The following is a 22,049-nucleotide window of genomic DNA, read 5'->3' on the forward strand; positions in this document are numbered from 1 at the left end:
CATCTTGCAGCCCGCAGGGCCCTGGGTGCACGGATAGGTTCCAGATGTGTAGCCCAGTGCTGAGCCTGGAGTGGCGGCTCAGTAAATGCTGCTTTCTCCCACCCTCCCACTCCATCTGAGTCTGTACGAGGGGTGAGTGCTCGTTGGAATCTTCCCAAGGGCTCCCGCCACCGTCTGCCCTTGACCTGCCTGTTGTATGTCTCCTGGGTATGAAGGCCTCTGCCCCAGGCTCCCCGGCAGTGGGCGCTCGCCACTGACACAGGGGACTCTGCTGCCTGTTAGAGCTCCTGAAGTTGAGCCCCCATGGACCACTTTCATTTTCCACCCTGTGGTCTTATTTCCATTCCGTGGTCTCTCTGAGATTCTAATGCTGCATGTGCATGATATGCAAACACAAAAATACAAGGTGATGTTATCGCTGATCAAAGCTGTCCCTGGTCCACACGACACGTGTCGGGTAGCTGACGACGGCTCCTTATCTCCTGCCTCTTCTCTTTTCCGTTCTGTTAATAACAATAACAGTCAACACTGAGTGGGGGCCTTCAAAACAGGCGCTGTGAGAAGCACCTTGGTTCATCAGTTCACTGAATCCTTTTGAGTGAGCAGACCGGCATGGGGAGAGACGGAGGCCTGGGCCAGACTCTGCCCCACAGCCCATGCGGGACGGAGCTAGGGTCCTCCCCGTCGTCAGAGGGGCTGGCTCTGCTCTGGGCGGCTCTTCTCCCAGCCTGCGTTCCTTTCCAAATCCGGGTTGTGAAACTCCCCAAACGTGCAGGAGAGACAGACCAGCACAGAAGAGGAGAGCGATCACATCTCTTGGTCTGTTACCAGTAGGAACAGGGGCCATGGCTACTGCCCCCGCGGGGCTCAGCACCGGCCGGGCTCCCTCGGTGGCAGCGAGCCACCTCCCTGGGTCCTGCCCCCCACGGGCACCCTGGCCCCCAGGCTCCCGGCCTCCTGATCATTGGCATCTGGGCCGTCCTGTGGCTCGGGCTGAAACTGGCCAACTGAGTCCCTGCTTGTTTGCACGTGAGAGTTCAGGCTGCCCCGCTGCTTCACCTCAAGAGCAAGGCGAGGCACGTGCCCCGTGCCGTTTCACCTTTACCCGAGGCCTGTCCCCTTGGCCTGCCGGGGTGTTGCAGGTGTTCTGTCATCCAGGGTGGCCGCTGTCCCTGCAGGCTGCTTTTCATCTGCACATGTGATAAATATGCCTCATAATATCATCCAAGACATCAATAATGTCAAACAGGAAGGGCCCACAGGGCTGAGCTCTGGGGTTTGGTGCTGAAGTGCTGCCCCGAGCTTATCAATCTCAGGCGGCACGTTCAGGATACGGTCAGCCCGGCTACCGATCCGCCTCGTCGTTTCTATGTCCACTTGGTATTTCTCCATCTTCCTATTGTCGCAGAGAATTAAAGTGTGGCGAGCACTCTGACATGCTCATTAGGCCTGTGGGTGGAGGCACTTTCTGACATGGGGGACAGCTAAGATTGGAGAGAGCTGTTGACTCCACAGGGACATTGGCTAGGTGAGGGGCGAAGCCGGGCGTCCAGCGTCAGACTTCCGGTCTTCCCCCCCAACCCCCGCTCCAGGACGGCCACCTGCCTCTGATGCCCGGGCCCAAGTCCCGACGGAGCCGCTCTCACGGTTTCCATCACTTGAGGCTCCCATGCATTTCTGGGATTCTAATCCCACTCTTCACGTTTAGGCCTCTGCTAACTCTGGACGTTAGCTCTGTCCTCTTTCATCGTGCGCACCTGCCGGGCAGCAAAATCAGTCACAACATCGATGTATTGATTGCCTGTGACCTGTGTGGCCTGACGGCATGCGTGCCCCCAGCCCGGGGCTCAGAGCTCTTCTCTGCTTTTCACTGGGTCTTGTTCTTGGATGCAAGGTGGAAGCCCACTGTTCATCGCTCTCTGTGTCCACAGAGTCGCTTTCGGGTATTCTTCTGTAGTGACCACGTGCCACAACAGGGGCCCCCACCCCGGCGTGGGGTGTCTTCTGGGGCCCTGGTGGTCTTACAGAAGCTAAAGCTGGTTTGGTCCTAGGAGACCACAAAGAAAGCACCCGTTAAACGGTCCGCCTGCCAGCTTACATCTGTGCCGAAACACAGCCACAGGTTAAAGGAGGCTTGATAGAGCTGCTTTTTCCTCCAATGACCATGAAAGGCTTGATAGCGTGCAGGCTGAATTACCACCCGTGCTCGCGGATTCCTTACCTAAGCTCCTCGGCTGCACCGGACGGACTGCCTGTCAAATTCTCCTTGGAGTTGTTAACTCTGTCATCTGAGAGCCACCAAAACCTTGCGCAGACATGCAATGCCGCCTTTCTTTCATCCATGAAGGCGAGGCGGGAACAGGGAAACTTTTGAGTCCCTCTCAAGCCTTCTGATAGCATCACCATGTCCTGCTGGCCTCGATTAGGACCCAGGCTTTTCTTCCAGATGGGGGGGGGGGGAAAAGCTTCCCTCCGAGTCCTTGGTATGTGTGTGTCGGGGGGGATTGGGTCTCACTGTGTCCCTGGGTCATTTGCTTACATGCAGAATCCTTCAGATCAAAGAATAAGTATGTTTTACTCCTCAGTCTGTGTTTTTGTCTGTTTTAAGAGAGAAATATCTCACAGAATCAAACAAACTAAAAGCCAAAGGCAAAAAGGTTTTGAAAAGTAAAAATTAAAATACTTTGATATTTTGGTGGCATAGGGCAAAATTCTACCATTTGATTTTTTTTTCTGAAATGAATATGCTATTCTTTGTGATTGTAAAAATAACACATGTTCATTGTAAAAATTCAGGAAGTAGAGAAAAGCTTAGAAATCACCCGTAAGCCCACAATCCAAGTTAACCTTGAGTCACATTTTTATACCCTTCAGGCCTCCACTGCAAGTATACTTATATGGGTTTCTTTTTGTCCATGATGGAATTGAACAAATCGTGCGATTTTTTTTAAGCTGCTGTTTTTCGCCCAAGTTAATCCAACCATCACTTTTAAGATGCACTTGTTGGGGCCACCAGGAGTCTCTGAAATTCTGAGACAGCGTGGGCATTGTCTTGGTGTAAAAATAATCTTGTGCAGGAGACTTGCTTCTTGTTTTGACGGACACTTAACAGCCCAGTAGTTAAGTGTGCAAGTCATGAGGTCAGATTTCCAGGACTGGAGTCCCTGCTTTTCTGTCACCGGTTTGTCACCCTGGGCGCCACCTCCCTCCCCGTGACTCCATTCCTTCACCAATAACGCAAGGGAGTTACCGTAGGTGTTTCGTGGGGTTATGAGTGAAGTAAGTGAGTTGAATACCCGTCTGGTGCCAAGAACAGAGCCTGGCCCGCAGCAAATGCCCAGTGAGTGTCAGTGGTAGAATTATTATTCCAGGTGGCCAGTGTGAAAGACTGACTTGTTTTATCTTTAAATCCCTTTGCCACCCACGTGAGTGGTATTTGCTCACGTGTTTTGATACATCTGGTAGACCTCTGTAGTGTTGGCCATCGTCATCCTCATCATCTCTTCAAGTATCGCCTACAGAAAGTGTTCTGAGTGTCTGGAAGAGTCACAGGGGTGCATTTCAAGTCCTGGGGAGCAGACTTAGTGTCCAGTGACTATGTTGGACAGCTGTTGGGAAGGAATAGTTAAACCAGAATAAAATCTAGATGGAGTTAAGGTAGTAGCAGGCTACAGGAAAATATGATTGAGGTTTTTTTTTTTTAATGTTTGTTTATTTTGAGAGAAAGAAGAGCACGCATTAGCAGGGGAGAGGCGGGCAGAGGGGGACAGAGAGAATCCTAAGCAACCTCCCCGCTGTCAGCGCAGAGCCCCATCCAAGACTCCATCCCACGAACCGGGAGATCATGACCTGACCTGAAACAAGAGTCGGATGCTTAGCCGACTGAGCCGCCCCGTCACCCCTGCTTGAACATTCTTAAATGCTGGGATGAGGAGGACTCTTCTGAGCGTGATCCTAAAGCTGTAAAACGTAAAAGGAAATATCGATTGGCCTGACAGTACATAAATTAAAGAAGATCAGGTGAACAACTATGTCCTGTAGAAGGATGCCGTGAACACAAGCCTGAGCCGAGGCAGCTTCCTACCTGGGGCAGCCTTCCGTGAATCTGTCAGTAAAGGCAGGAGAAGGTCCTGAGGCCCCTCTTCTGCAGTGGTCACCCAACGGGCATATTGATTTACTAATTAGGCTGTGATTTCACCTTATTGGCAGTGAAAGTGGCATCTGCCCGTCCTGCCAGGTAATCCAGCCTGGTAACCAAGGGGGGTTATTCAGCCTTCACTACAAGGGAGCTCCCTGTGGTTAGATAAACTGATCTGTTGCTTGGTAACTGCGGGATTACTCCAGTGGACTGGGAAGTCCATTCGAGAGGGGTTTGAGTATTTGGAGGGCAAGGAGGGCGAGGAAGTTGGCAAGTCCCTGGGAGAAGCGCAGCTTGGCAGAAGAAGGCACCGAGAGGCCACATGCGCCCGGCGCGGGCCTGGGTTCAGGACGTTCCACCTTCCCATCTGTACTCTGCCGTCTCGGCACCGGGCCCCCGGACAAAGCAACGGCAGACCGCGAGCTGGGTCCCGCTGCTCCCCCAGCGGCAGGGAGACCCCTGCAGGGCCCACCCTGAGGTCCGCGTCCTGGGGAGCGGGTCTGGGTCTGGGAGGTGAAGCCCTGCTTGCCCTCTGGACCACCCGGAGCCTCGGGGCTCGGGTTAGGGTCCTGGGTCGGAAGTACGTTGCCCAGAAGGAGACGGCAAGATAGCCAGGGCGTTTTGAGATCAAAAGCTGAAGGCAGGCAGGACCGCCTCCCAGACGCGCTTCCTACGCGTCCCCCGCCAGGGTGTGGACTCGGAGGTCCTCAGTAAGCCTGCCTCCTCAGTGCCACCCTGTACCCACCAGACGGGACCTGGTGCTGCTCGGGCCCCAGCTGTGTGTGTCTGGGAAGGGGCGGGAGGGAGCCGTGTGGTGCCCCCGCCGGGGCGGTCCCCCGAGCCGTCCCTCCGGCCCCGTCTGCAGGACCGCCCGTCGGTGCACCCGCGGCTGGGGGTGTGCTGCCTCGGCTGTCTGTGCCCGCTCTGTCGCCGAGTAGGGTATCAGTCGCCCCAGCCAGGTTCTGGGTATTTATTGTGCTTTAGCAGTGGCAGGAGCCGTCACGGAAGTGGTGGAGCCGGTGCTGAGGAGGAGGGTATTCTGACTGAAATTTTGCATATTTTGAAACTCGGGTTGTTAGATTTAAAATTATACACATTGTGAGTACCTGGCTTCAAACGGGGAAGAAGCGGCACCTCTTCCTGTCAGAACCTTCTCACTCCGTCTGTCATGTAGCCCGACTAAAAATAAACTACACGCACAAGAATGGCAGCCTTCAGTTTGGAACAAGTTCAGTGCCCACAGCTGCAGGCCTGGCTCCTGCCGCCTGCCAGCCACGCGCCAGCCCCCCAGCCCCCCCCAGGTGGGGCCCACGGGCCACCCCAGGCAGGGCTCGGGGGGTTAGATGATGACCCTGCAGGAGAGGGGCATGCAGCCACAGGTGCCCGGACCTGGGCATCGAGGGCCCCCGGCGGCGGGCCTGCCTCCTGTGTGGCCTTGGCGGAGGCGCTTGGTTGGCGTCTCCAGACCTCAGTTTCCTCATTTTTAACTGATTGACTGAAAGCCACATGCCAGCCATCACTGCGCGTCGTCTTTGATCCCCCCGCACCTATGAGCTTTGTTCAAAGTGTCGTCCCCATTGTTCAGATGAGGAAACTGAGGCTCCAGGCCCGGCACCTCCTTCACCGCCAGCTCTCCTCTTTGTCCCCACTTGCTCCTCCCTCCTCCGCCGTCCAGACTCTGCTCGCTCTGCCCCCTGCGGCATCCCCATGTGACCGCAGAACCCCCCTCCCGTCAGACTGTGGTTCTCTGCCACCCCCGCTCCTGCCAGACCTTCCGAGTTGTGCGGCCCTGGGCCAGCGGCCTGGCGGGAGGAGCGCAGGCGCGAGTGACCTGTGTGCGCATCTCAGCGCCTGCACCTACGAGCTAGACGGTCTTGGGCGAGGTCCTTCACGCTCCTCCAGAACAGTTTCCTTGTCTGTGAGGCGAGGGTGCTGGCCTGCCCCCCTCGTCCCGCGGAGAGCGCCTGAGGTGCCGTGCCGCCCGGCAGGCACCCCCCCGTTCGCCCCGAATCTCGCGAAGTCCTCACCCGCCCCTCCGTGCACGCTTACGATAAACTCTAAGCCTTAAAAGATTTTCAGATCTTGTTTCCCAACAGAGGGTGACCGTGTTTCCCCTTGTGTGTCCTGGTCGAAAGCCACGCTGGGCCTGTCACACGGTTGTCTGAGCCCCGCCACAGCTGTGGGGTAATGCGGGGTAATTGCCTTACACTAGTGACGACGCTGCCACCGGCCTCTGCCACCGACCCTCAGCAGCTCACGAGCACAGCAGCGGTCCTGTTGCTAATTCTTGAGCTTTAAGGGCGTTCCGTTCCATTTTGACCCCAACTTTAGCCCAGCCGATCTCCCGAGTCTTACAAAGAAGATGCAACTCTGCAGAGGGTGATGTGTGCCTTTCCTAAGAACCTAAGGGCCCACTGCTGGCAGTTGGGGGACTTGCCGGCACAGCGGAGTGGGCGTGGCGGCCAGGGCCCTCTTGTTGTTGGGGTTAAAATCCTCTCTTGGGAAACATTTACTCCCGGATATTCATAGTGTGTACTTGAACTTCTACCAGTTTCTCCCTCTGAGCTTCGGATCAAATGGTGAGGCTGCAGTCTCTTGTAAACAGTTGCTGGTATTCAGCGTCGGAGGTTGATTTTGAGCCTTTGACACTTTCCTCGTGGCTTGGGGCAGGGAGCCCCCGCCTCGCTCCGCACCCTGCCTGTGGTCCGCGGAGAGCTGCCCGTCCCGCCTGCCCCCGCAGACCCTGGGTTTGGGGTTTTCAAGGTCAGGAATGTTTACAGGAGGCTCTTCAGTCAGTGAAGAGGAGTCTGGGACCGATACCCCAGCCCAGGCACTGTGTGGCCCCTGTCCGGAGGAGGCTTTGAACTACACGGGGCTTCCTTGCCCGTGGTCGCTGGCCGGCTCTCACCGCTAGAGGCCGTTGAATTTCAAGGCGGGTTTCCCCCCATCCGTTGGCAAACTGCTGCATCACACACTTCATTTGCCATCAGAGTGTGAGTGTGTATCGTTCTTTTTTTTTTCCATGAAAACAACATAGAACAAAGCCTCACTTTTAAAAATGCCATGATATTTTGCCACCGTTATGAAAATCTGTCAGCACCGTATCTAATCTTCTGGTGCATAGAATATCAAAACAAGCACTATTGAAGGGATTGTACTTCTGTTAATACAAAAATGTCAGTTCCACAGTCTCGGAACCAGCTGCCATCAGCCTCTTTCCAAATGGGAAAGAAAAAAAATAATAAAGTTTCTTTTCCCCCTCTGCTGTTACTGTTCTTCAGGCCTGACCTTCATAAGAAGACCCGGAGTAAACACCGCCTTGCTGAAATCTTGCGTTCAGAATACTCAAGTGGGATGGAGGCCGGCGTCGCCAAGGTCAAAAAGCAAAACAAACACGCGGCGCCCGGCAGCCCGCCACGCAGCGCCGTCTGCAGCAGGCGCCCAGCCTCGGCCGTGGGAGAAAAGAAGAAATGCTCTCCGTGAAATGGAAAAACCCAGAAAGACCTACTGGGGGACAGCAAGACTCCCCAAAAGAGTTTTCTGCTTTTTGTTTTTATCTTTGCCTCCACAAGCCTGGGGCTCGGCGCGGATCCCGGAGGCCCGCTTCTTGTCAGGAGAGCATCGTGGGAAAGCCTGGTGCCGCCTTTCCCTGCAGACCAGGCCCAGACCCGGCGAAGCCATGGTGCTTATCCCAGAGGGCGCTTATCCCGGAGGGAGCGGGGGTCAGCGTGGTGTAGACCACCAGCCGTGACTGCACCAGCGCCGCCCACTGCCCCTCCCCTGCGTGGCCTCCAGTAAGAGCCTCAGTAAGAGGCTGGTGGTGTGAGCGGCGGCGGGAGGGCCGCGCTGCTGACCGGGTCCTGCAGGCGTCTCAGAGTTTTACTCCTGTTGCCCTGTCGCCACATTGCTTATCGTGAATCTTATAAAATAGGGTTTTTTAAACTGGGATGCAATTTGTTAAAGAGAAAAAAATCACATTTTCTCGATGTACAAGTGCTTTGTTCAGAGGACTGACAGGTTTTGGTTGTGGGTCGGAAGACCCCGGGTCCCGTCCGCAGGCAGCTCCAAACCCCGCGTCGCACTCCCGCGCCTGGCCGCCTCTTTTATGTCCACGGAAACCTTCCTGTCTCATGGCTGATGGGTTTACTGGCGCCTTTTTTATTTATGCCTTTTTATGCTTTGCCTTTGAAGTCAAAAGGCACCAGTCTCCCGAGCTTTTTCTCCCATCGAATCCCATCTTGCCTTCAAGTCTGGGGTTCCGGGGGCCCTTGTAGCGTGGCCTAGGCCGCAGCCGCCCCTCTCCCACTGTGTTCCCCACCCCCGCCCCCGCCCCAGATTTGAAAGCGGCCCCCGGGGGGGGGCGTACTGATGGCCCACTGTCAGATTGGGACACGGGGATTCCAGAGGCGTCCGAAGGGGAAGGGCTCCAGCTCAGCACGTCTCTGCCGGGACTCTGTTCTCTCCACCTTCTGTTCTTGCCTTCGGAAGTCCTCTTCCAATTCCTGCGATGAGGCCCCGCTTCAAAAACCCCCAGATCCACAGGAGCGGGTCGAGAGTGGTGCAAGATGGGCCGTCTGCGGGGTCCACAGAGGGCTCAGGGTCCTTGCCTCCGACGCCCCCTGGTAGCGGGGCATAGCTCACACCCACACCAGCGCCCCGGGGAGAGGGCGAGTGTGAGCCAGTGAGCGCTAATCCTCTGCGGGAGGGAAGATGTGGCCTTCTCCCCACGGCCCGTCATGTATGAATTCAGAGGGACAGTTGGTGAAATTTCTAACAACAACAATAATAATAAAGCCCTATAGCACTTGTCAAGCTGGCCTCAGGGAAATCTGCCACCTTTCTTTTATTTCCGAGTGTAATGGTTCACATGATTTGGATGAGAAAAGGAGGGATCAAACTTTACAGACAAAACCCAGCTGTGTGAGAAACAGGATTAATGGCCATGATTGGGGAGGATCAAAGAGAAACCCTGCTTCCCTAACCCCCACCCCGCATGCACTCATTCCTCCAGAGGTCGAATCCTGGCCCTGCATTCCTGGGGGAGGTGGGCGGGAACCTTCCTGGCAAAGTGTGTGAGGGACTCAAATTCAGAGATGGAACTTCAGCCTAATTTGCAAACATTTAGGTGAGGGTTTCTTGCCATAGATGCTTCATAGGCCTGTTTCTAAGTGGAATCAATACATTACCCCCAGTTAATAAAGAAACACGGATTTAACAGATTTAGGGTTAATATTATCTAAATTTAAATAACCTTAAAATAAATCTCTTTCTCCTATTATGGCTCTTGCCAGATTATGCGTTTCAAGCATCAATTAGGCAAAGCTTTAGCCTAATTCCACTGTACATATTCTAATTTTGTGTGTATTCTTAACTGTCCCTCATTTTTCTGATTTCCCAAACTTCCCTGTGTTCTCTGTCCCAGCCTGATCCCCGCCTTTAAAGGCCCTGAGAATTTGGACATTTCGTGGAGTGTTGCAGCCTAAAGCTTTGTTTCCCCCACGGGCTTGTCGGGTGCTTGTTTTGCATCCAAAACATCTTCTTGTTTGCAGCTCTCCGTGGCTGCAGTTCTTCAGAGGGGCCTCCGTTCTCACCCACCGAAGGGCACAGAGCCCTTGGCGAGTGATTAAGTCAGCGCTGATGCAGTGCGCACGGCCTCTTCCACTCTTGGAGAAGCTAGGAGCCAACCAGAGCTCAGCAAAGGACATTTTGACAAAGCCCGGTGGATTCCTTTGATCTTTTTTTTTCCCCCCTTTAGTGAAGGGAGGTGAGATTTAGGGAAGAGGGGAGTAAAGGAGAGCCCCTTAATGCAGGTGCATCTCAAGCTGCTAGTGACCTTGCTGGTCAGCACTGCGGCCCTCTACACGAAGTCAGGGAAAGCCATTAGACTCCAAGCATTGCTTCCATGAGACAGGAATTTAACGCTTTTCCACTGGACAAGGGGCCCTGCCCAAAAAGGGCACCTAACGGGTCTTGTTAAATTGTCTGCGTGACCACCTCACCTTATCTCTTAATCTGCTCTGCCCGTGAGAACAATTCAGAGCAAGACCTGCCTGCGTGGGGCACCCTTAGAATCAGCTAGACTCTTCAGAAATGTCCAGAATCCTCGTAACAAGGCTCACAGGGGACTCTCAACTTCTTTTAAACTTTGCCTCCCCCCCCCCCCCCCCGCAACTCTTGGAGCCCGGGTTTACGAGGGACTGGGGCGGGTCGCTGCCTGAGCAGAGAAGACGCCTCCTGGGACCCTGTCTATTGTTCTGCCCGCTGGGGGTCTCACAGTCACTCCCTCTTTGTGTTTGAAAAAAAGAGTTCACCCAGCCCCAGGGTTGGGAACAGAGAAGCCAATTTAGCCTTCTAAACGGATGAAAGCAGAAACCCACCTCACCGCAAAGGTTGTAGTTATTATTACAGATGGGAAGTGCGGGACAATTTAAAATATTGTAATTATAAACTTGTAGGGAAGCCTTGTTCTTCATTAATGTAAGATATGAAGTCGCCTCTGTACAAGGACAATTACATAGCTGAGAATGTGTCTGCGGTTTACACTGCCGCTGTGTAAACGTAAGGGTAGTTGCTCTGCTCTACCTCCTTCACTTTCACAAAATGAAAAGCACACCAGTGCAAGTTGTCCTTTGATAGATTTTTAATATGATTTTAAAGAGTTTTGTTTGGTCTCATTCTTATTCAATGAGATTAATTTAAAGCACTTATCCCCTGGGCTTAAGTCAATCCATGTAGGATTTGGGCTGGGTTTGTTGCATGGGGGGTTTTGTTTGCAGGAGACTATGAGAGAGTCCTTTCCCACTTCATTAACCCTGAGTTGGGGACAGTCTCCCCTCGCCCCCCAGCATAGCCAGAGCTGGGGATTTACCAACCCCCATTCACATGCAAAAGAACTCGAAAGCCAAGAGGCTCCTTGACTTAATTAGCTGCTGTGCATTTTGCAAAATTAGAATAATACCCTCACCATCCCAGGGAAGAAAAGCAGTGGTGTGAGGGTGTTGGGAGGGGTGGGGAGTGGGGAGGGGAGGGGGCAGGAAACAGTAGCAGGGTCCCATGGGGTGGGGGAAGTAGTTTAAACATGCCCCCACCCCTCCCCCAGGAGGCCGCCCTCCTCCCGGAGCAATCCTGCCGCAGAACTGTAGGGGGCTCGGCTTGCCGGGCCCCAAAACTTCCCAGCCCTGGGCCTGTCTTCTCTCCCGAGCCTGAGCTGCAGGTGGTGTGTGGGAGGGGAGCACCTGCGCCCACCTCCCCAGGGAGGGAACGGCCCCAGGAGGTGACCTTGGCCCTTTGAACATGAACTGGAGGCCTCGAGTCTGGCTGCAGCCTTAAACCCCCTCCCCTGAGATCCTGGAGCCGCTGGCTGGGGCTTGGGGCAGACGCTGGGATTTGGCTCCCCTCGGGGTCTCATCTGCGCACTCCCAGGGTAAAGGGGGAAAGACGCAGGGTTACCGCTGTGGCGTCAGGCTCCCAGCGAAGGCTCGTCGGGTCCTGCCGGCTCGCGGCCGGGGCTGCCTGGGCGCCCGCGAGCGTCCGGAGCCCGAGCGCGACCGGGGCGCGGGGCGGAGGGGGCCGATGGGGGAAGCAGCCTCGGAGCCCATCTGTCGGCCCCGCGCCCAGCGGGCCGGTCACCAGCTGCCGGCGCCCTTGTTGCGGCCAGATGAGCCGGCTCAGCGAGGGCACCGCAGCCCGGTCCGCAGCCGAGCGAGCCCAGGCTCCGACCCCCGCTCCGGCCCCCGGGACCGGCTGGGAGCGAGCATAGGAACCAGATGGAGAGGAAGGGGGTGGGGAGGGGGGCACAGGGAGCAGCGGGCTCGCCTCACTGTAGAGACAGGAAGACTGAGGCTGGGGTGGAGTAGGGAGGAGGCCCCTGCCTGTTGGCTCCAACGAGTCCAATCCGGGCCCCTGCCCACCCCCACCACAGCGCCAAGGAAGAGAGGTGGACAAAAAAAAAAAAAAAATGTCCTTGTTGAGGGAGGAAGGAGGCCGGGTCCCAGGAGGGGAGAGTTCATCTTAAGGAGGGGTGGGAAAGAAGGGCTGAGCGCGGACAGGCGCGTGGTCATTTGTAAGAAGTTTATTTCGACATTTAAAAAAGAGAGAGAACCCGAGGGCCTGCCTGCCCCCCGGACGGAGACTGGAGGTGGGGGCTGGGCGTCGGGGTGGTGGGCAAGCCCCCTTGACCCCTTCCTGCCTCGCCTGGGAGGGAAGAGGGCACAGGCCACAGACTCACTGATTCACGGACACGGTCACGGGCTCATGGGTCACGAATAAATAACTTCATATATACTTTGCACACCGTATGTACAGGTCTGCCGCGGGCCTGGGCGCTGGGAGGAGGGCTCCACACTCCCCTCTGCCTGTAGGGGTGCGGGGAGAGGGCTGGGTGTGCAGCTGGAGCATGGGGGGCGGCGGGAGAGAGTGCAGCGTCGGGGTCGCCCCCACCTGCACCCAAGGAGGTGCGGGGGGGCGCCTTGGGGAGCCGGCCAGGGGTGGGGGCCTGTATGTACATCCTGCGAGTGGAAGTGGCTCCCTGATGGCATGGCCAGGACAGAGCACGCCGAGGAGGGTTAGGGAGACTCAGTCCGGGTCCGGGCCCCAGGAGACTTGGCATCTGGCCCTTTGGGGGACTCCAGGGAGGGCCGGCCAGGGGGCCCCGGGGAAGGGGCGTTGAAATCCCGCTCCCTCGGAGCGGCAGGCGGAAGAGGCCCACGCAGAGCCCCAGGGAGGCTGGCGAGCGCTTCACCGAGGCTGCGCGGCGCGGGGCAGGACGCCGGCCAGCGGGGGCAGCGGCGGGGGCGGCTCGCTGGCGCCCTGGAGTCCGTGGATGAGGATGCGGGGCACCAGAGGTCTCTGCAGGGCGGGGGGTGGCGCGCTGGGCCCGCGGTACAGATACAGGGCGGCGCCGGGATCCAGGTTGGAAACTAGACTCTGCGGGTAGAAATAAGGCGACGGGAACATCCGCTGGAGCGCTGAGTAATTGCCTGCCTCCGCCAGTAGCTCCAACCCGACTGCCGTCTGTCGCTTCCATTTAGTCCTAGGGACCAAAATAAACGCGTTCGGCGGGGTTAGGGCTGTGGCGCCCCAAGTCCCCTGCCCCTCACGAGTGCCGGGCCCAGAGCGCCTGCAGGGAAGCCAAGAGGGATCGCACGAATTTGTTTGTTCATCAGTAGCGGAGTGCCAGGCACCATTAAGTGCATGGGCTCCTTCGTCTCGCACCGGCCTTCCATGGCTATTATTCCTATTTTACAGATAAGAAAACTGAGGCGTGGGCCGTTTAAGAGTTGGTCTCCAAAGAGGTAGAGGCCTGGCTGTCTGACCCCAAAGACCAGGTTCTCACCTCACCTCACTCTGCTCCAGGGATGCAGGGGCCCCTTGGAGTTGGGTGTTGGGGCTCCCCCCCCCGCGTTTCTGCCCCAGGGGATGGACTTAGGAAGGTGACCACCGGGAGAGGGTGGGGGGGCAGGAGGCTGGACAGCAGAAGCAGGTCCCCTAGCCTCAGAAAGGGGCGCGTGGCCGCAGAGAGTCGGTGGTGATTCTGTGCAAGCACGCGGCTGGAGTAGGGTGCACACACCTTCTCAGCCACACCCGCTGCCCTCGGCACCCAGCTTCCGAGGCCTGGGAGGAGCCCCGCGCCCACGGTGTGGCCCCGAACTCAGAGACCACCAGCCGAGTGTCCACGGGGGTTTGGGGGAGGCAAGGAAGTCGAGGCCCTGCTGGTTCATTGCCTGAGCTTCAGCCGGGACCCCTGGGTGCACCTGGCTAGTGAGGCTGGGCCAGCCGGCCACGGCCACGGTCGGTCCCACCGAGGCAGGCTTAGCCACACCAACCGCGTTTCCCTCCCTGAATTATTCATCGTCATCATAATTGTGTAATTACTGTAACGGGCCTTAATTATTGATGCCCGGAGCAGTAATCGGTATTTATTATTAATGGGAAGATGTGTTCTGAGGCTTGTTTATGGAAAGCACCACTCCAGCCTCCACTGAGTGTGTGTGAGTGTGTGACTGTGTAAGCTGTGTCAGGGTATGTGCGTCTGTGCGTGTGAGTGTTTTCGTCCTGTGAGTGTACTGTGGAGGGAGGCTAGGAGACACCGGGTTCTAGACCAGTGCCCAACACCGATCTGCCAGTCACCCTGTCCCCAAGGAGCCCGGGCTGGGTCTGTTCCTTCCTTGGGTTTCAGGACTGGAAAGGCTGAGGAGGCCCCAAGAGCGCAGACAGCGCCAGACACACACACGTCAGGGCTGCGCGCTGGTTCCTCCCCTCCCCCAACCCCGTTCTGGACACTGAGGCCACCACCCCTCCCCTGACCTGGCACTCTCACTAGGGGAGCTCCGCAGCCCCAGTACGGGCTCAGGCTGGTCCGGCTGCGGGCATCAAGACGCCGACTGGCGTGGGGACAGGACCTGGAACTCTCTTTTGGCCCATGTGTCTGTCTGTCCTTCCGTCCTGGAGGGGATGACTGGGCGCTGGAGACCAGTCCTGTTCTGGTGCTTTCCCTCACTGTGGACTTGGGGCAAGGCCTTCTCTCCTCCAGGCCTTGGGTTCCTTACTTTCGCACAATAGGGAGAGCTCGGAGGCCCTCCCTCAGCGTCAGGCCCCAGGCTGGTGGGTCCCATGGAGGGGTGGTTAGGAAGGAAGGGAGGGCCCTGTGCGCCCCCCACCCCACAGCCAGGCCTCACCTGCGGTTCTGGTACCAGGTCTTGACCTGCGTGTCGGTGAGGTTGAGCGAAGCGGCCAGCTCCATGCGGTCCTGCACGCTCAGGTATTTCTGCCGCTCGAAGCTCCGCTCCAGCTGCGCCAGCTGATGGTCCGTGAAGGCCGTGCGGGCCTTGCGCGGCTTCTTCAGGCGCACCGGGGGGCTGTCCCGGGAGCTGGAGATCTCGCGGTCGCCCTCCTCCTTCACTGCGGAGACACAGCGGCGCGTCAGCGCCCGGGCCTCGGCCCCCGCCCGCGGGCGCCCTCCCGCCCCAGCCGCGGGCCCGGCCGGTTCGCGTAAACGCGGCTCCCGGCCGCCGCCGTGGCCCCGCCGCGCTCCGGCGGGTGGGCCCGCGCGGTAAAGCCACTGGAAGGCGGGACCTCCGGGGCCCCGAAACCAGGGCGTGCACCCTGGCGGCGGCGGCGGAGGATTGAGACTTCCGGGGACCAGCGACCCAGAGCGAGGGCCCGAGAGCACTCGACCCGCGCGCTCTCCGCCGCGCTCCCTGGAGGGACAAACGGAGTAACCGCGACGGAGCGGAGCGACCGCGTGGCGCTGCCGCGGGGGGGGGGGGGGGGGGGGGGGGGCCCTGGGTTGCAGCGGGTGGGCCGCTTCGGTGCGCGCCCAGGGGTGCGGGCCTGTGGCCCGCATCTGCGCGCCGGTTTTCTGGCCGCATGCGGACCAGGAAGGGGGGAAGCCGGGGGCCCTAATGTGCGGAGGAAAACCCGCGTGGAGAGACAAAAGCCCGATCGCCCCGCAGCGAACCGTTGTCCGAGGAAATAAGTAATCGTCCGCGCGCCTCGCCTGACCCCGCGAGCTGCGAACCCGTGGCCATCGCTTCCCCGTCCCGAAGCTACCTGCGAACTGCGCCGCCGAGGGCTGAGCGCCGGGCGCCGGGGCCGCGAGCGCGACGCGCGGGGGAAGTTCCGCGGTGCGTTCGCCCCTCGCCCCTCGGATGCGCGCAGCGCTGCCAACCGAGTCTCCCGGTCCGTACGACGCCCACCGTCGTGTGTTTCCGCCCCTCGATGACGCCCGGCAGGGGCCCCGCTCCCGAGGCTCAAGAATGGAGCGGACGGGGGCGGTGTCTTTTATCCCCCAAAGCACCTTGGTTCTGGGCGGACGGCACTCGATAGAACAAACTCCGTCATCTCCCTCCCTCCTTCTCTCCCTAAAGTGACACTACCACCCAAAAGACCATGTCCCCCAAACTGGCTGCGCGAGCTGGGGCTTCCCCTCTTTTTCTCATTTTTATTTTATGGTGAGTTTCATTGTGCGTGGCGTTTGCAGTGACAGGGTTCAGCTGAACGCAAGTTGATTTCTCTCTGTAGGAAACAATAATCCGGTTAATTGAGCCACCAGGGAGCGAGACTTTTCAACCGGAAAGGCAGAGGTTCTCAGCCGGGAGGGCCGGGCACCCGGTGCAGGCAGGCAGGCAGGCAGGCAAGCAGGGAGACGGGCTGGCTCCCGAGAAACGCCGCCCGTTGCCTCCCTCTCTCCCTCCCGCCTCCATCAGGCTGCTGCACGGGTCCCTCCCGGCCCACCCACCCCCAGCTGAGGCCACCTTTGTCACGGCCACCTCAGGAGGTGTGTTGGGATGGGCGAAATTTGGGTTCGTCTGTGCCTGAAGGTAAAGTTGAAACAAGTGTGAGGAAACTATTTTTCAAATCTCAAATTCGGTATCATGGAAACTTTACTTTTTGATGGAAATGCCCGGACTGTGAAAATCCCCAACTTCTCAGGGCTGGGGTGGGGGTGGAGAGTTGAATTTGTGATGTCAGGAAGAACGGGTGGATACTCTGCACTTTCCTCTAATCCCTGTTCGGCGCCGCCGGCTGAAGCTTTGGGTCCGCACTCCTTGCAGCTCAGCCTCAGCCTCCAGAGCAGCCTCAGCCCAATGGGGTCCCGAACTCTGATCTGGAGGCCACCTCAGTGTCCCAGAGTTCTGGGCCCACTGACCCAGCCTGCTCGGAGCAAAGCGCTGGCTTGATTTCTCCACGGACATTGGCTCTAGCAGGCGGGACCTGGCGGTAGACCGCCTGACTTCAAAGCCTGGTTTCGGTTCCTCTCCGTGTGATATTTGAGGAGCCTTTGATGCCCAAAACTCAGGATGGAAGTGACCTTTCCTCTGTACCCTCCTTGAAAGAAATTATTCTTAGCGGGGAAGGTAGATGGGTAGTTGAATTGCTTAGATGCCCAACCCTGCCGAATGGCTGGCTGGAGCACTCGGAGTGTGTGTGTGTCTCTCAGCAAGGTTTCCTAACGCGGGCCCCGAAAAACTCGCCTCCACATTTTGGAGAACCGCTCCAGACATTGTCTTAGAGGCGCGTGTTTCCACTTTCGTTTTCACCCTGGAGCTTTGTAAGTGCAAAGACAGCAGTGCCTGGGGGGGGGGGGGAGTGCAGGGTGAGGAAGAACTTCACCCCCCCTCCTCTGCTCCAAACCTATTTAAGTGATATGTGGATAGCCGGCCCTCATCACCTCCCTGATCAGATATCATCAGGGACAGGAGAAGAAAATTGATATTCCAATTATCTTAAACGAAATCTCGCCTCAAAATCCCACCTACGGGCAAAGAAATAAAAGGAGACAACAGCCGAAATATCTTTGACCACCAGCAGCCGCAGGATTCTTGTCCCTTACTCTAACCATAAAGCTGGGGTGTCGCTGAGAATTATAAATAATAAATCCCGATGATATAAATATGTGTTTACGTTGCCTAACCCACCTCCCACCTCCTATCTTTCTCCAAGGCAAGTTTTCTTTGCCTCTCTAAACAGGCCCCAGGGGGAGGGGCAAGGGTCGTTGGGTCACAAGCCTCTGGACCTCCTTTCTGGGTTCTCTAGCTCAGCCAGCCCTCTTTCTAGGCACGGCCGGCCCAGGGAGTCTGAAGGAGACTGGGCAGTTTGTGTGGGGGAGTGGAGGGCGGTGAGATGCAGAGTGGGGCCCCAGATGGGTTTCGGTTTGTAGTCAGGGCTCGTCCAGAAATGAATTCTTAGTTGGGAGGAGGGTGTTAAATGAGCTTCCCTTAAATTCATGAGAAGCCATAGTACAAATAGGGTCCAGCAGGTGCAAGGCTCCCCAGACAATAAAGAGGTTGCCTTTATTCGGGAAGTTTTGTCTCGTGAAAACGTTTCCCGGAATTAATTCTAAGGCCGAAAGAGGGCTGCCAGCCCCTAGTTCTCTGCTGGATGGGGACACCCTGAGGCTCCTTCCCTTCCTCCTGCCTTCTGACCTCTTCCTAGAAAGAATGCTATACCCCTGGCCTCAACAAGGTGGTGGCTGGGGGTGAGACACAAAATTAGGAATTCTTTTTTTTCTTCTTTCCTCCCTTCCTTCCCCCTTTCCTCTTAATCCCCATCTCCACTTCCTGGTCAAGAAGGGATGTCAAAGGAACAAGAGCAAAACGATTCGATTCTCATAAGGTGAAAAGGCGAACGCAGGGGTCCCGATCCCAATATAGGGAAGTGGGGCTGGTCACTCGGGAGGCCCCGGGTCCCATGCACAACCTGATGTTGGTTGCTCGCGTGTGCTCGATGCACTTGAAATCAAATTCAGTGAGAACCATTGGGTGGGCGCAGGGTCCTCCCCTCTCCACCAGACCTCTGAACTGACCGGCCGCCTGGCTGCTGTTTCTACTTTGAAGTGAGCCTTTCTTTCGCGTGATTCCCAGGGCCCACTGGGGCCCGACGGGAGAGAAAGCTTAGTTTGTCTTCCCGCCTGGAAGTTCAGATTAAAGGGGGAAATTCTGACTGTTCTTAAGGCTCTTAAGGAAATATCCTGCTAGGTTTTCACTCTTCTAAAAGGCCGTTCAAGCAGAACCCTCTGGATCTTCCATTGGTTCTGCAATATTTTTTCCCAGAAAACCACTAGCCTGAGAGGAACCTGCTCCTGCCCACCAGTGCTCCTGGAAAAGCGGTCCCAGGTGAAGTTTAGAAAGTTGGTTTTGTGCATTTTGCGGACTCTCTCCTGGGGCACACAGTATCCCTCTTCCGCTTTCTCCACCGGACTCTTTTGCTCAAAGGCATAGCCATGGGACCAGCTTACAGGTTCAAACAAGACCAAAGGTTCAGCCTGGGCCCCAGGGAGCTCCAAGTGAGCATGTACTTGTCCCTGTGTGTTTTTAGAAATATAGCTGTTCTTAGAAATGTAGTCTGCCCCCCCCCCAAGTTTTCTCCTCCCGTTTTCTTACCTTTATACTCAGAGTCCGACGAAGCGTTGCTGCCACTTTTGTCCAGCTTGTCTCTAAAGTCCTCCCCAGCCTTGGCCACAAGACGGCCCCCAGGCTCAGGGGCGGCTGGCTGCCCGCTGCTAGAGTAGGGTGCACAGGCCGCTAGTGGTTTGCAGTCGGCAAGGATGTCCCTGATCAGAAAGGAGGAGGTCACGGTGCGCGACTGGGCTGGGGCCGAGAGCTGCCCGGGCTGCAGGTGAGAGTCCAAACCTGGGCCTGATGCCCCGCCAGGCCGCGGGGTGCCCGTCTCCAGACAGTCCCTTCCCGGTGAGGCTGGTGAAGAGCAGTCGCTGCTGCTCTCCGAACGCGGACTCAGCTCCAGGGGCGAGCGGCAGTCCCCAAGCAAGGGGTCCCCCTTGGGAAGGGCGGGGCTGCCCGCGCGGTGGGAGAGAATGGAGTCGATCCCAAAGCCATTGGAGCCTTCCATAGCCAAGCTGCGACCTTTCCTCCCCAAAAGCTCCCCACCCACCCCCAACCCCAGCCGCCGCTGCCCCTGCCCCTAGCTGCGGGCTGGCATGGGGAAGGCGGGCAGGGAGCCTGCGGGCACCTTGGACGGAGTTCAGGCTTGGGGGAGCCGGGGAGCTCTGGGCCAACCTCCTCTGCGCATTAGATCCAAAAGGGCTCAGCGCGTCCTCCGCGGCATCGCGCCCCTCCCCCCCTTCCTTTAAAAAATGAACTTGTGTCACTTTTACTTTGGGGCTGGGTTTTTTTTTTTGTCTTTTTTTTTTTTTTTTCCCGTTGTGTTGTGTGTGTGTGTTTTTTTTAAAGGGGACTCGCCCACGTGTCCCCGGCGTGATGACGCTGATTGGCTCCGGCCGATTTTGGGGGTGATGTCACGGCTCCGCAAGCCGCTGCCCGATTCCCTTTCAGTTTGATTAAAAGAGACACTGAATTAATTACAGCACAGACCCAACTGTTTACCGGCGATTTCCACACGGTTTGCTTTCATTAGGCCGGTGATGAGGCTTCTAATGAGGGTGATTAGCCGAGGGGGGCACGGGCTGGCGGGGAGGGGTCCGAAGCCGGCTGCCGCTGCCGGTCGGTCAGGATGGGAGGTTTTTAAAGTTTCCCCCAACCCTTTTCTACAGTTATTCAAATTATTCGTCCGTGGGGCTGTCAGAGATCCTTTCTCCACAACCCCCCCCGCCACCGCCCCACATTTTTCTCGTTCCAGCAAAAGAAAGGGACTAAACCCAGCAGAGTGTGTGCGTGTGTGTGTGTGCGCGCCCCAACCTGGTGTGGGCAAGAGATTTTAGTTTAAGACATTGTTTTGGGGCATTTCCGTCGGGCTCTAGATGTTTCCCGCCTAGGACATTTGCAGCCCTCTCTCTGCTCTCTTTGGACCCTGCGGGCTTTGGGAAAGCGTGTCAGCCCCGAAGCGAAGCGGGGCGGGCAGAGCGGTTTCATTGTGGCGCGAGAGGGGAGAACGTAGGAAGATCGTGTCCGGGACATTGAGGACCCCGAGGAATGTGTGTGGCCCCAGGGAGGCAGCGCCTGGACAAAGAAGGCAGGGACTCCTATCCAGCCCAGAGCGTGTGTCCCGGCATGGGCTGTTTTTGTACCTCCAAACAAGGACGTGAAAGAGCTTCCCGGTGCGAGTGTAGACGTCTGCAAATGGCTTCTTTACTCCGCGCGCAGCTGGAGCTTGCCCCGGGATGTATTTTCAAGGCGGCCCTGGAAACACAGGCTTTCCATTGTGAATAACACGCCCCCTCGCCCTCCCCACTGCCCCAGCCTTGGTGCTCAAGTACTGCCCCTTTCAGGGTTTGGCCTCCGGTGTCAGAGCCCAGGGCGGCGGGCAGATCTGAGGGCGCCCCAGGCCTGGGTCGTCTTAGCACGGCCCCAGGGATCGAGACCTGGGTCTGTGGTCGAAGGCGGAGAGAGCCGAGCTGGCGCTTGCAGCCGGCCCCACGGGCCCAAGGCGCCCTTCGCCAGCTCTGCGCCGGGAGCCCAGCCTTCCCAGGCGAGCCTTCGTACCGCCGTGTCCCCTTCCCCAGGGGCCCCCGGAAAACTACCCGGACCCCGCGTCAGAGACCGCAGGGGAACAGTGAGGCCTCTGCATCCTCCCAAACCCGACACTCGGCCTCTGGGAGCCCCGCGCGGCCCTGCGATCAGAAACTTTCTTCTTCCTCCGGTGAGGCTGGCGGTGGCCTCACGCCTGGCTCCCTGCGCTCTCCCCCTGCGCCCGCCGGCAGATTGGAAGCGGCCTCGCCGCCGGCCGGGCTGGGAGCGAAGACAGGCGGCTCCCCAGGGACCGCGGGCCCTGCTCGGCTGCAAGCTGTCGGGGAGGCGGGAGGGCGGGCGCCGAGGGGCCTGGAGCAGACAGGCCCCCGCCCCGGCTCGGCCGCGATGGCAGTGAACGCCTCCCGCCACAGGCCGCCGGCAGGTCGTTCATTTTCGTTGGGCGGATTGAGAAGGGGTTATAAATCACAAGGACCCGGCAGCCCCCAGCTTGGGCCTGGTTCCTGCTCTGGGCGCCTCTGGAGGCTTTGCCACTCTACTCTCCTGCCCCACCCCTGCTCCTTGGGACCCACTGCTACATCTCCGGAGCAACCCCACCCCCACCGGGCACTCAAAGTCTCAACTCCGGACAACAAGATCTCCCATCCTGGGCTTCTTAGAGTCCGTGCTGCTCCCCAAGGCCCCAGTTCGTGGACCGGGCCAGGTCGTGAGAAAAGTCATTGTCTTCTTCTTGCCCACAGGTGGGTCTTGAGCGGCCCCTGCCCCGGGCGGATCTGCCTCTTGTGGAGCACAGACACTTCTGGCCCCCAGGTCTTAGGCTGGGGTTTGCATCCCGGGCCCAGCGAAAACCAAGCCTCCAGTAGCGCTGAGCACTGCGGCGCGGCTGGAGGGGATCGGAGCCGCAGCAGGGTGTGTGGTGTGTGTGGGTAAAAGCCAGCCTTTTACGGTTGAACAGAACAGCATGGACCCCGACTTCCTGCGGCCCTGGCTGGCTTCTCAGCACTTCTTGGAGCCCAGGAATATTTAAC

General features: G+C 57.8%; 2 protein-coding genes across 2 annotated transcripts in view; one reads left to right on the top strand and one right to left on the bottom strand.

The window, feature by feature from the left end:
- DDX31 (DEAD-box helicase 31) overlaps positions 1-8,966 on the top strand; it is a 68,811-nt gene extending 59,845 nt beyond the window's left edge. Inside the window, 1 exon segment of the mRNA XM_039229522.1 lies at positions 7,420-8,966. Coding sequence (XP_039085453.1) covers positions 7,420-7,621 — 202 coding nt within the window. The 3' untranslated portion in view covers positions 7,622-8,966.
- A 3,908-nt stretch (positions 8,967-12,874) lies between these two features.
- BARHL1 (BarH like homeobox 1) lies at positions 12,875-19,486 on the bottom strand. Its single transcript, XM_039229456.1, has 3 exons — positions 19,021-19,486; positions 14,815-15,037; positions 12,875-13,169 (listed from the first exon to the last, which is right to left on the bottom strand). Exons 1-3 carry the CDS (start codon positions 19,484-19,486, stop codon positions 12,875-12,877), a joined length of 984 nt encoding a protein of 327 aa, XP_039085387.1.
- Between the last annotated feature and the right edge of the window lie 2,563 nt (positions 19,487-22,049).

Source organism: Hyaena hyaena, unplaced genomic scaffold (assembly GCF_003009895.1).
Source record: "Hyaena hyaena isolate Hyena2069 unplaced genomic scaffold, ASM300989v1 scaffold_38, whole genome shotgun sequence".
NCBI lineage: Eukaryota > Metazoa > Chordata > Mammalia > Carnivora > Hyaenidae > Hyaena > Hyaena hyaena.

Coding starts and splice junctions, on each gene's coding strand:
- BARHL1 (XM_039229456.1), bottom strand. CDS start 19,486: ATGGAAGGCTCCAATGGCTTTGGGATCGACTCCATTCTCTCCCACCGC. Junction 15,038..19,020: donor GTCGGACTCTGAGTATAAAG/GTAAGAAAACGG, acceptor GTGTCTCCGCAG/TGAAGGAGGAGGGCGACCGC. Junction 13,170..14,814: donor ACCTGGTACCAGAACCGCAG/GTGAGGCCTGGC, acceptor TTTGGTCCCTAG/GACTAAATGGAAGCGACAGA.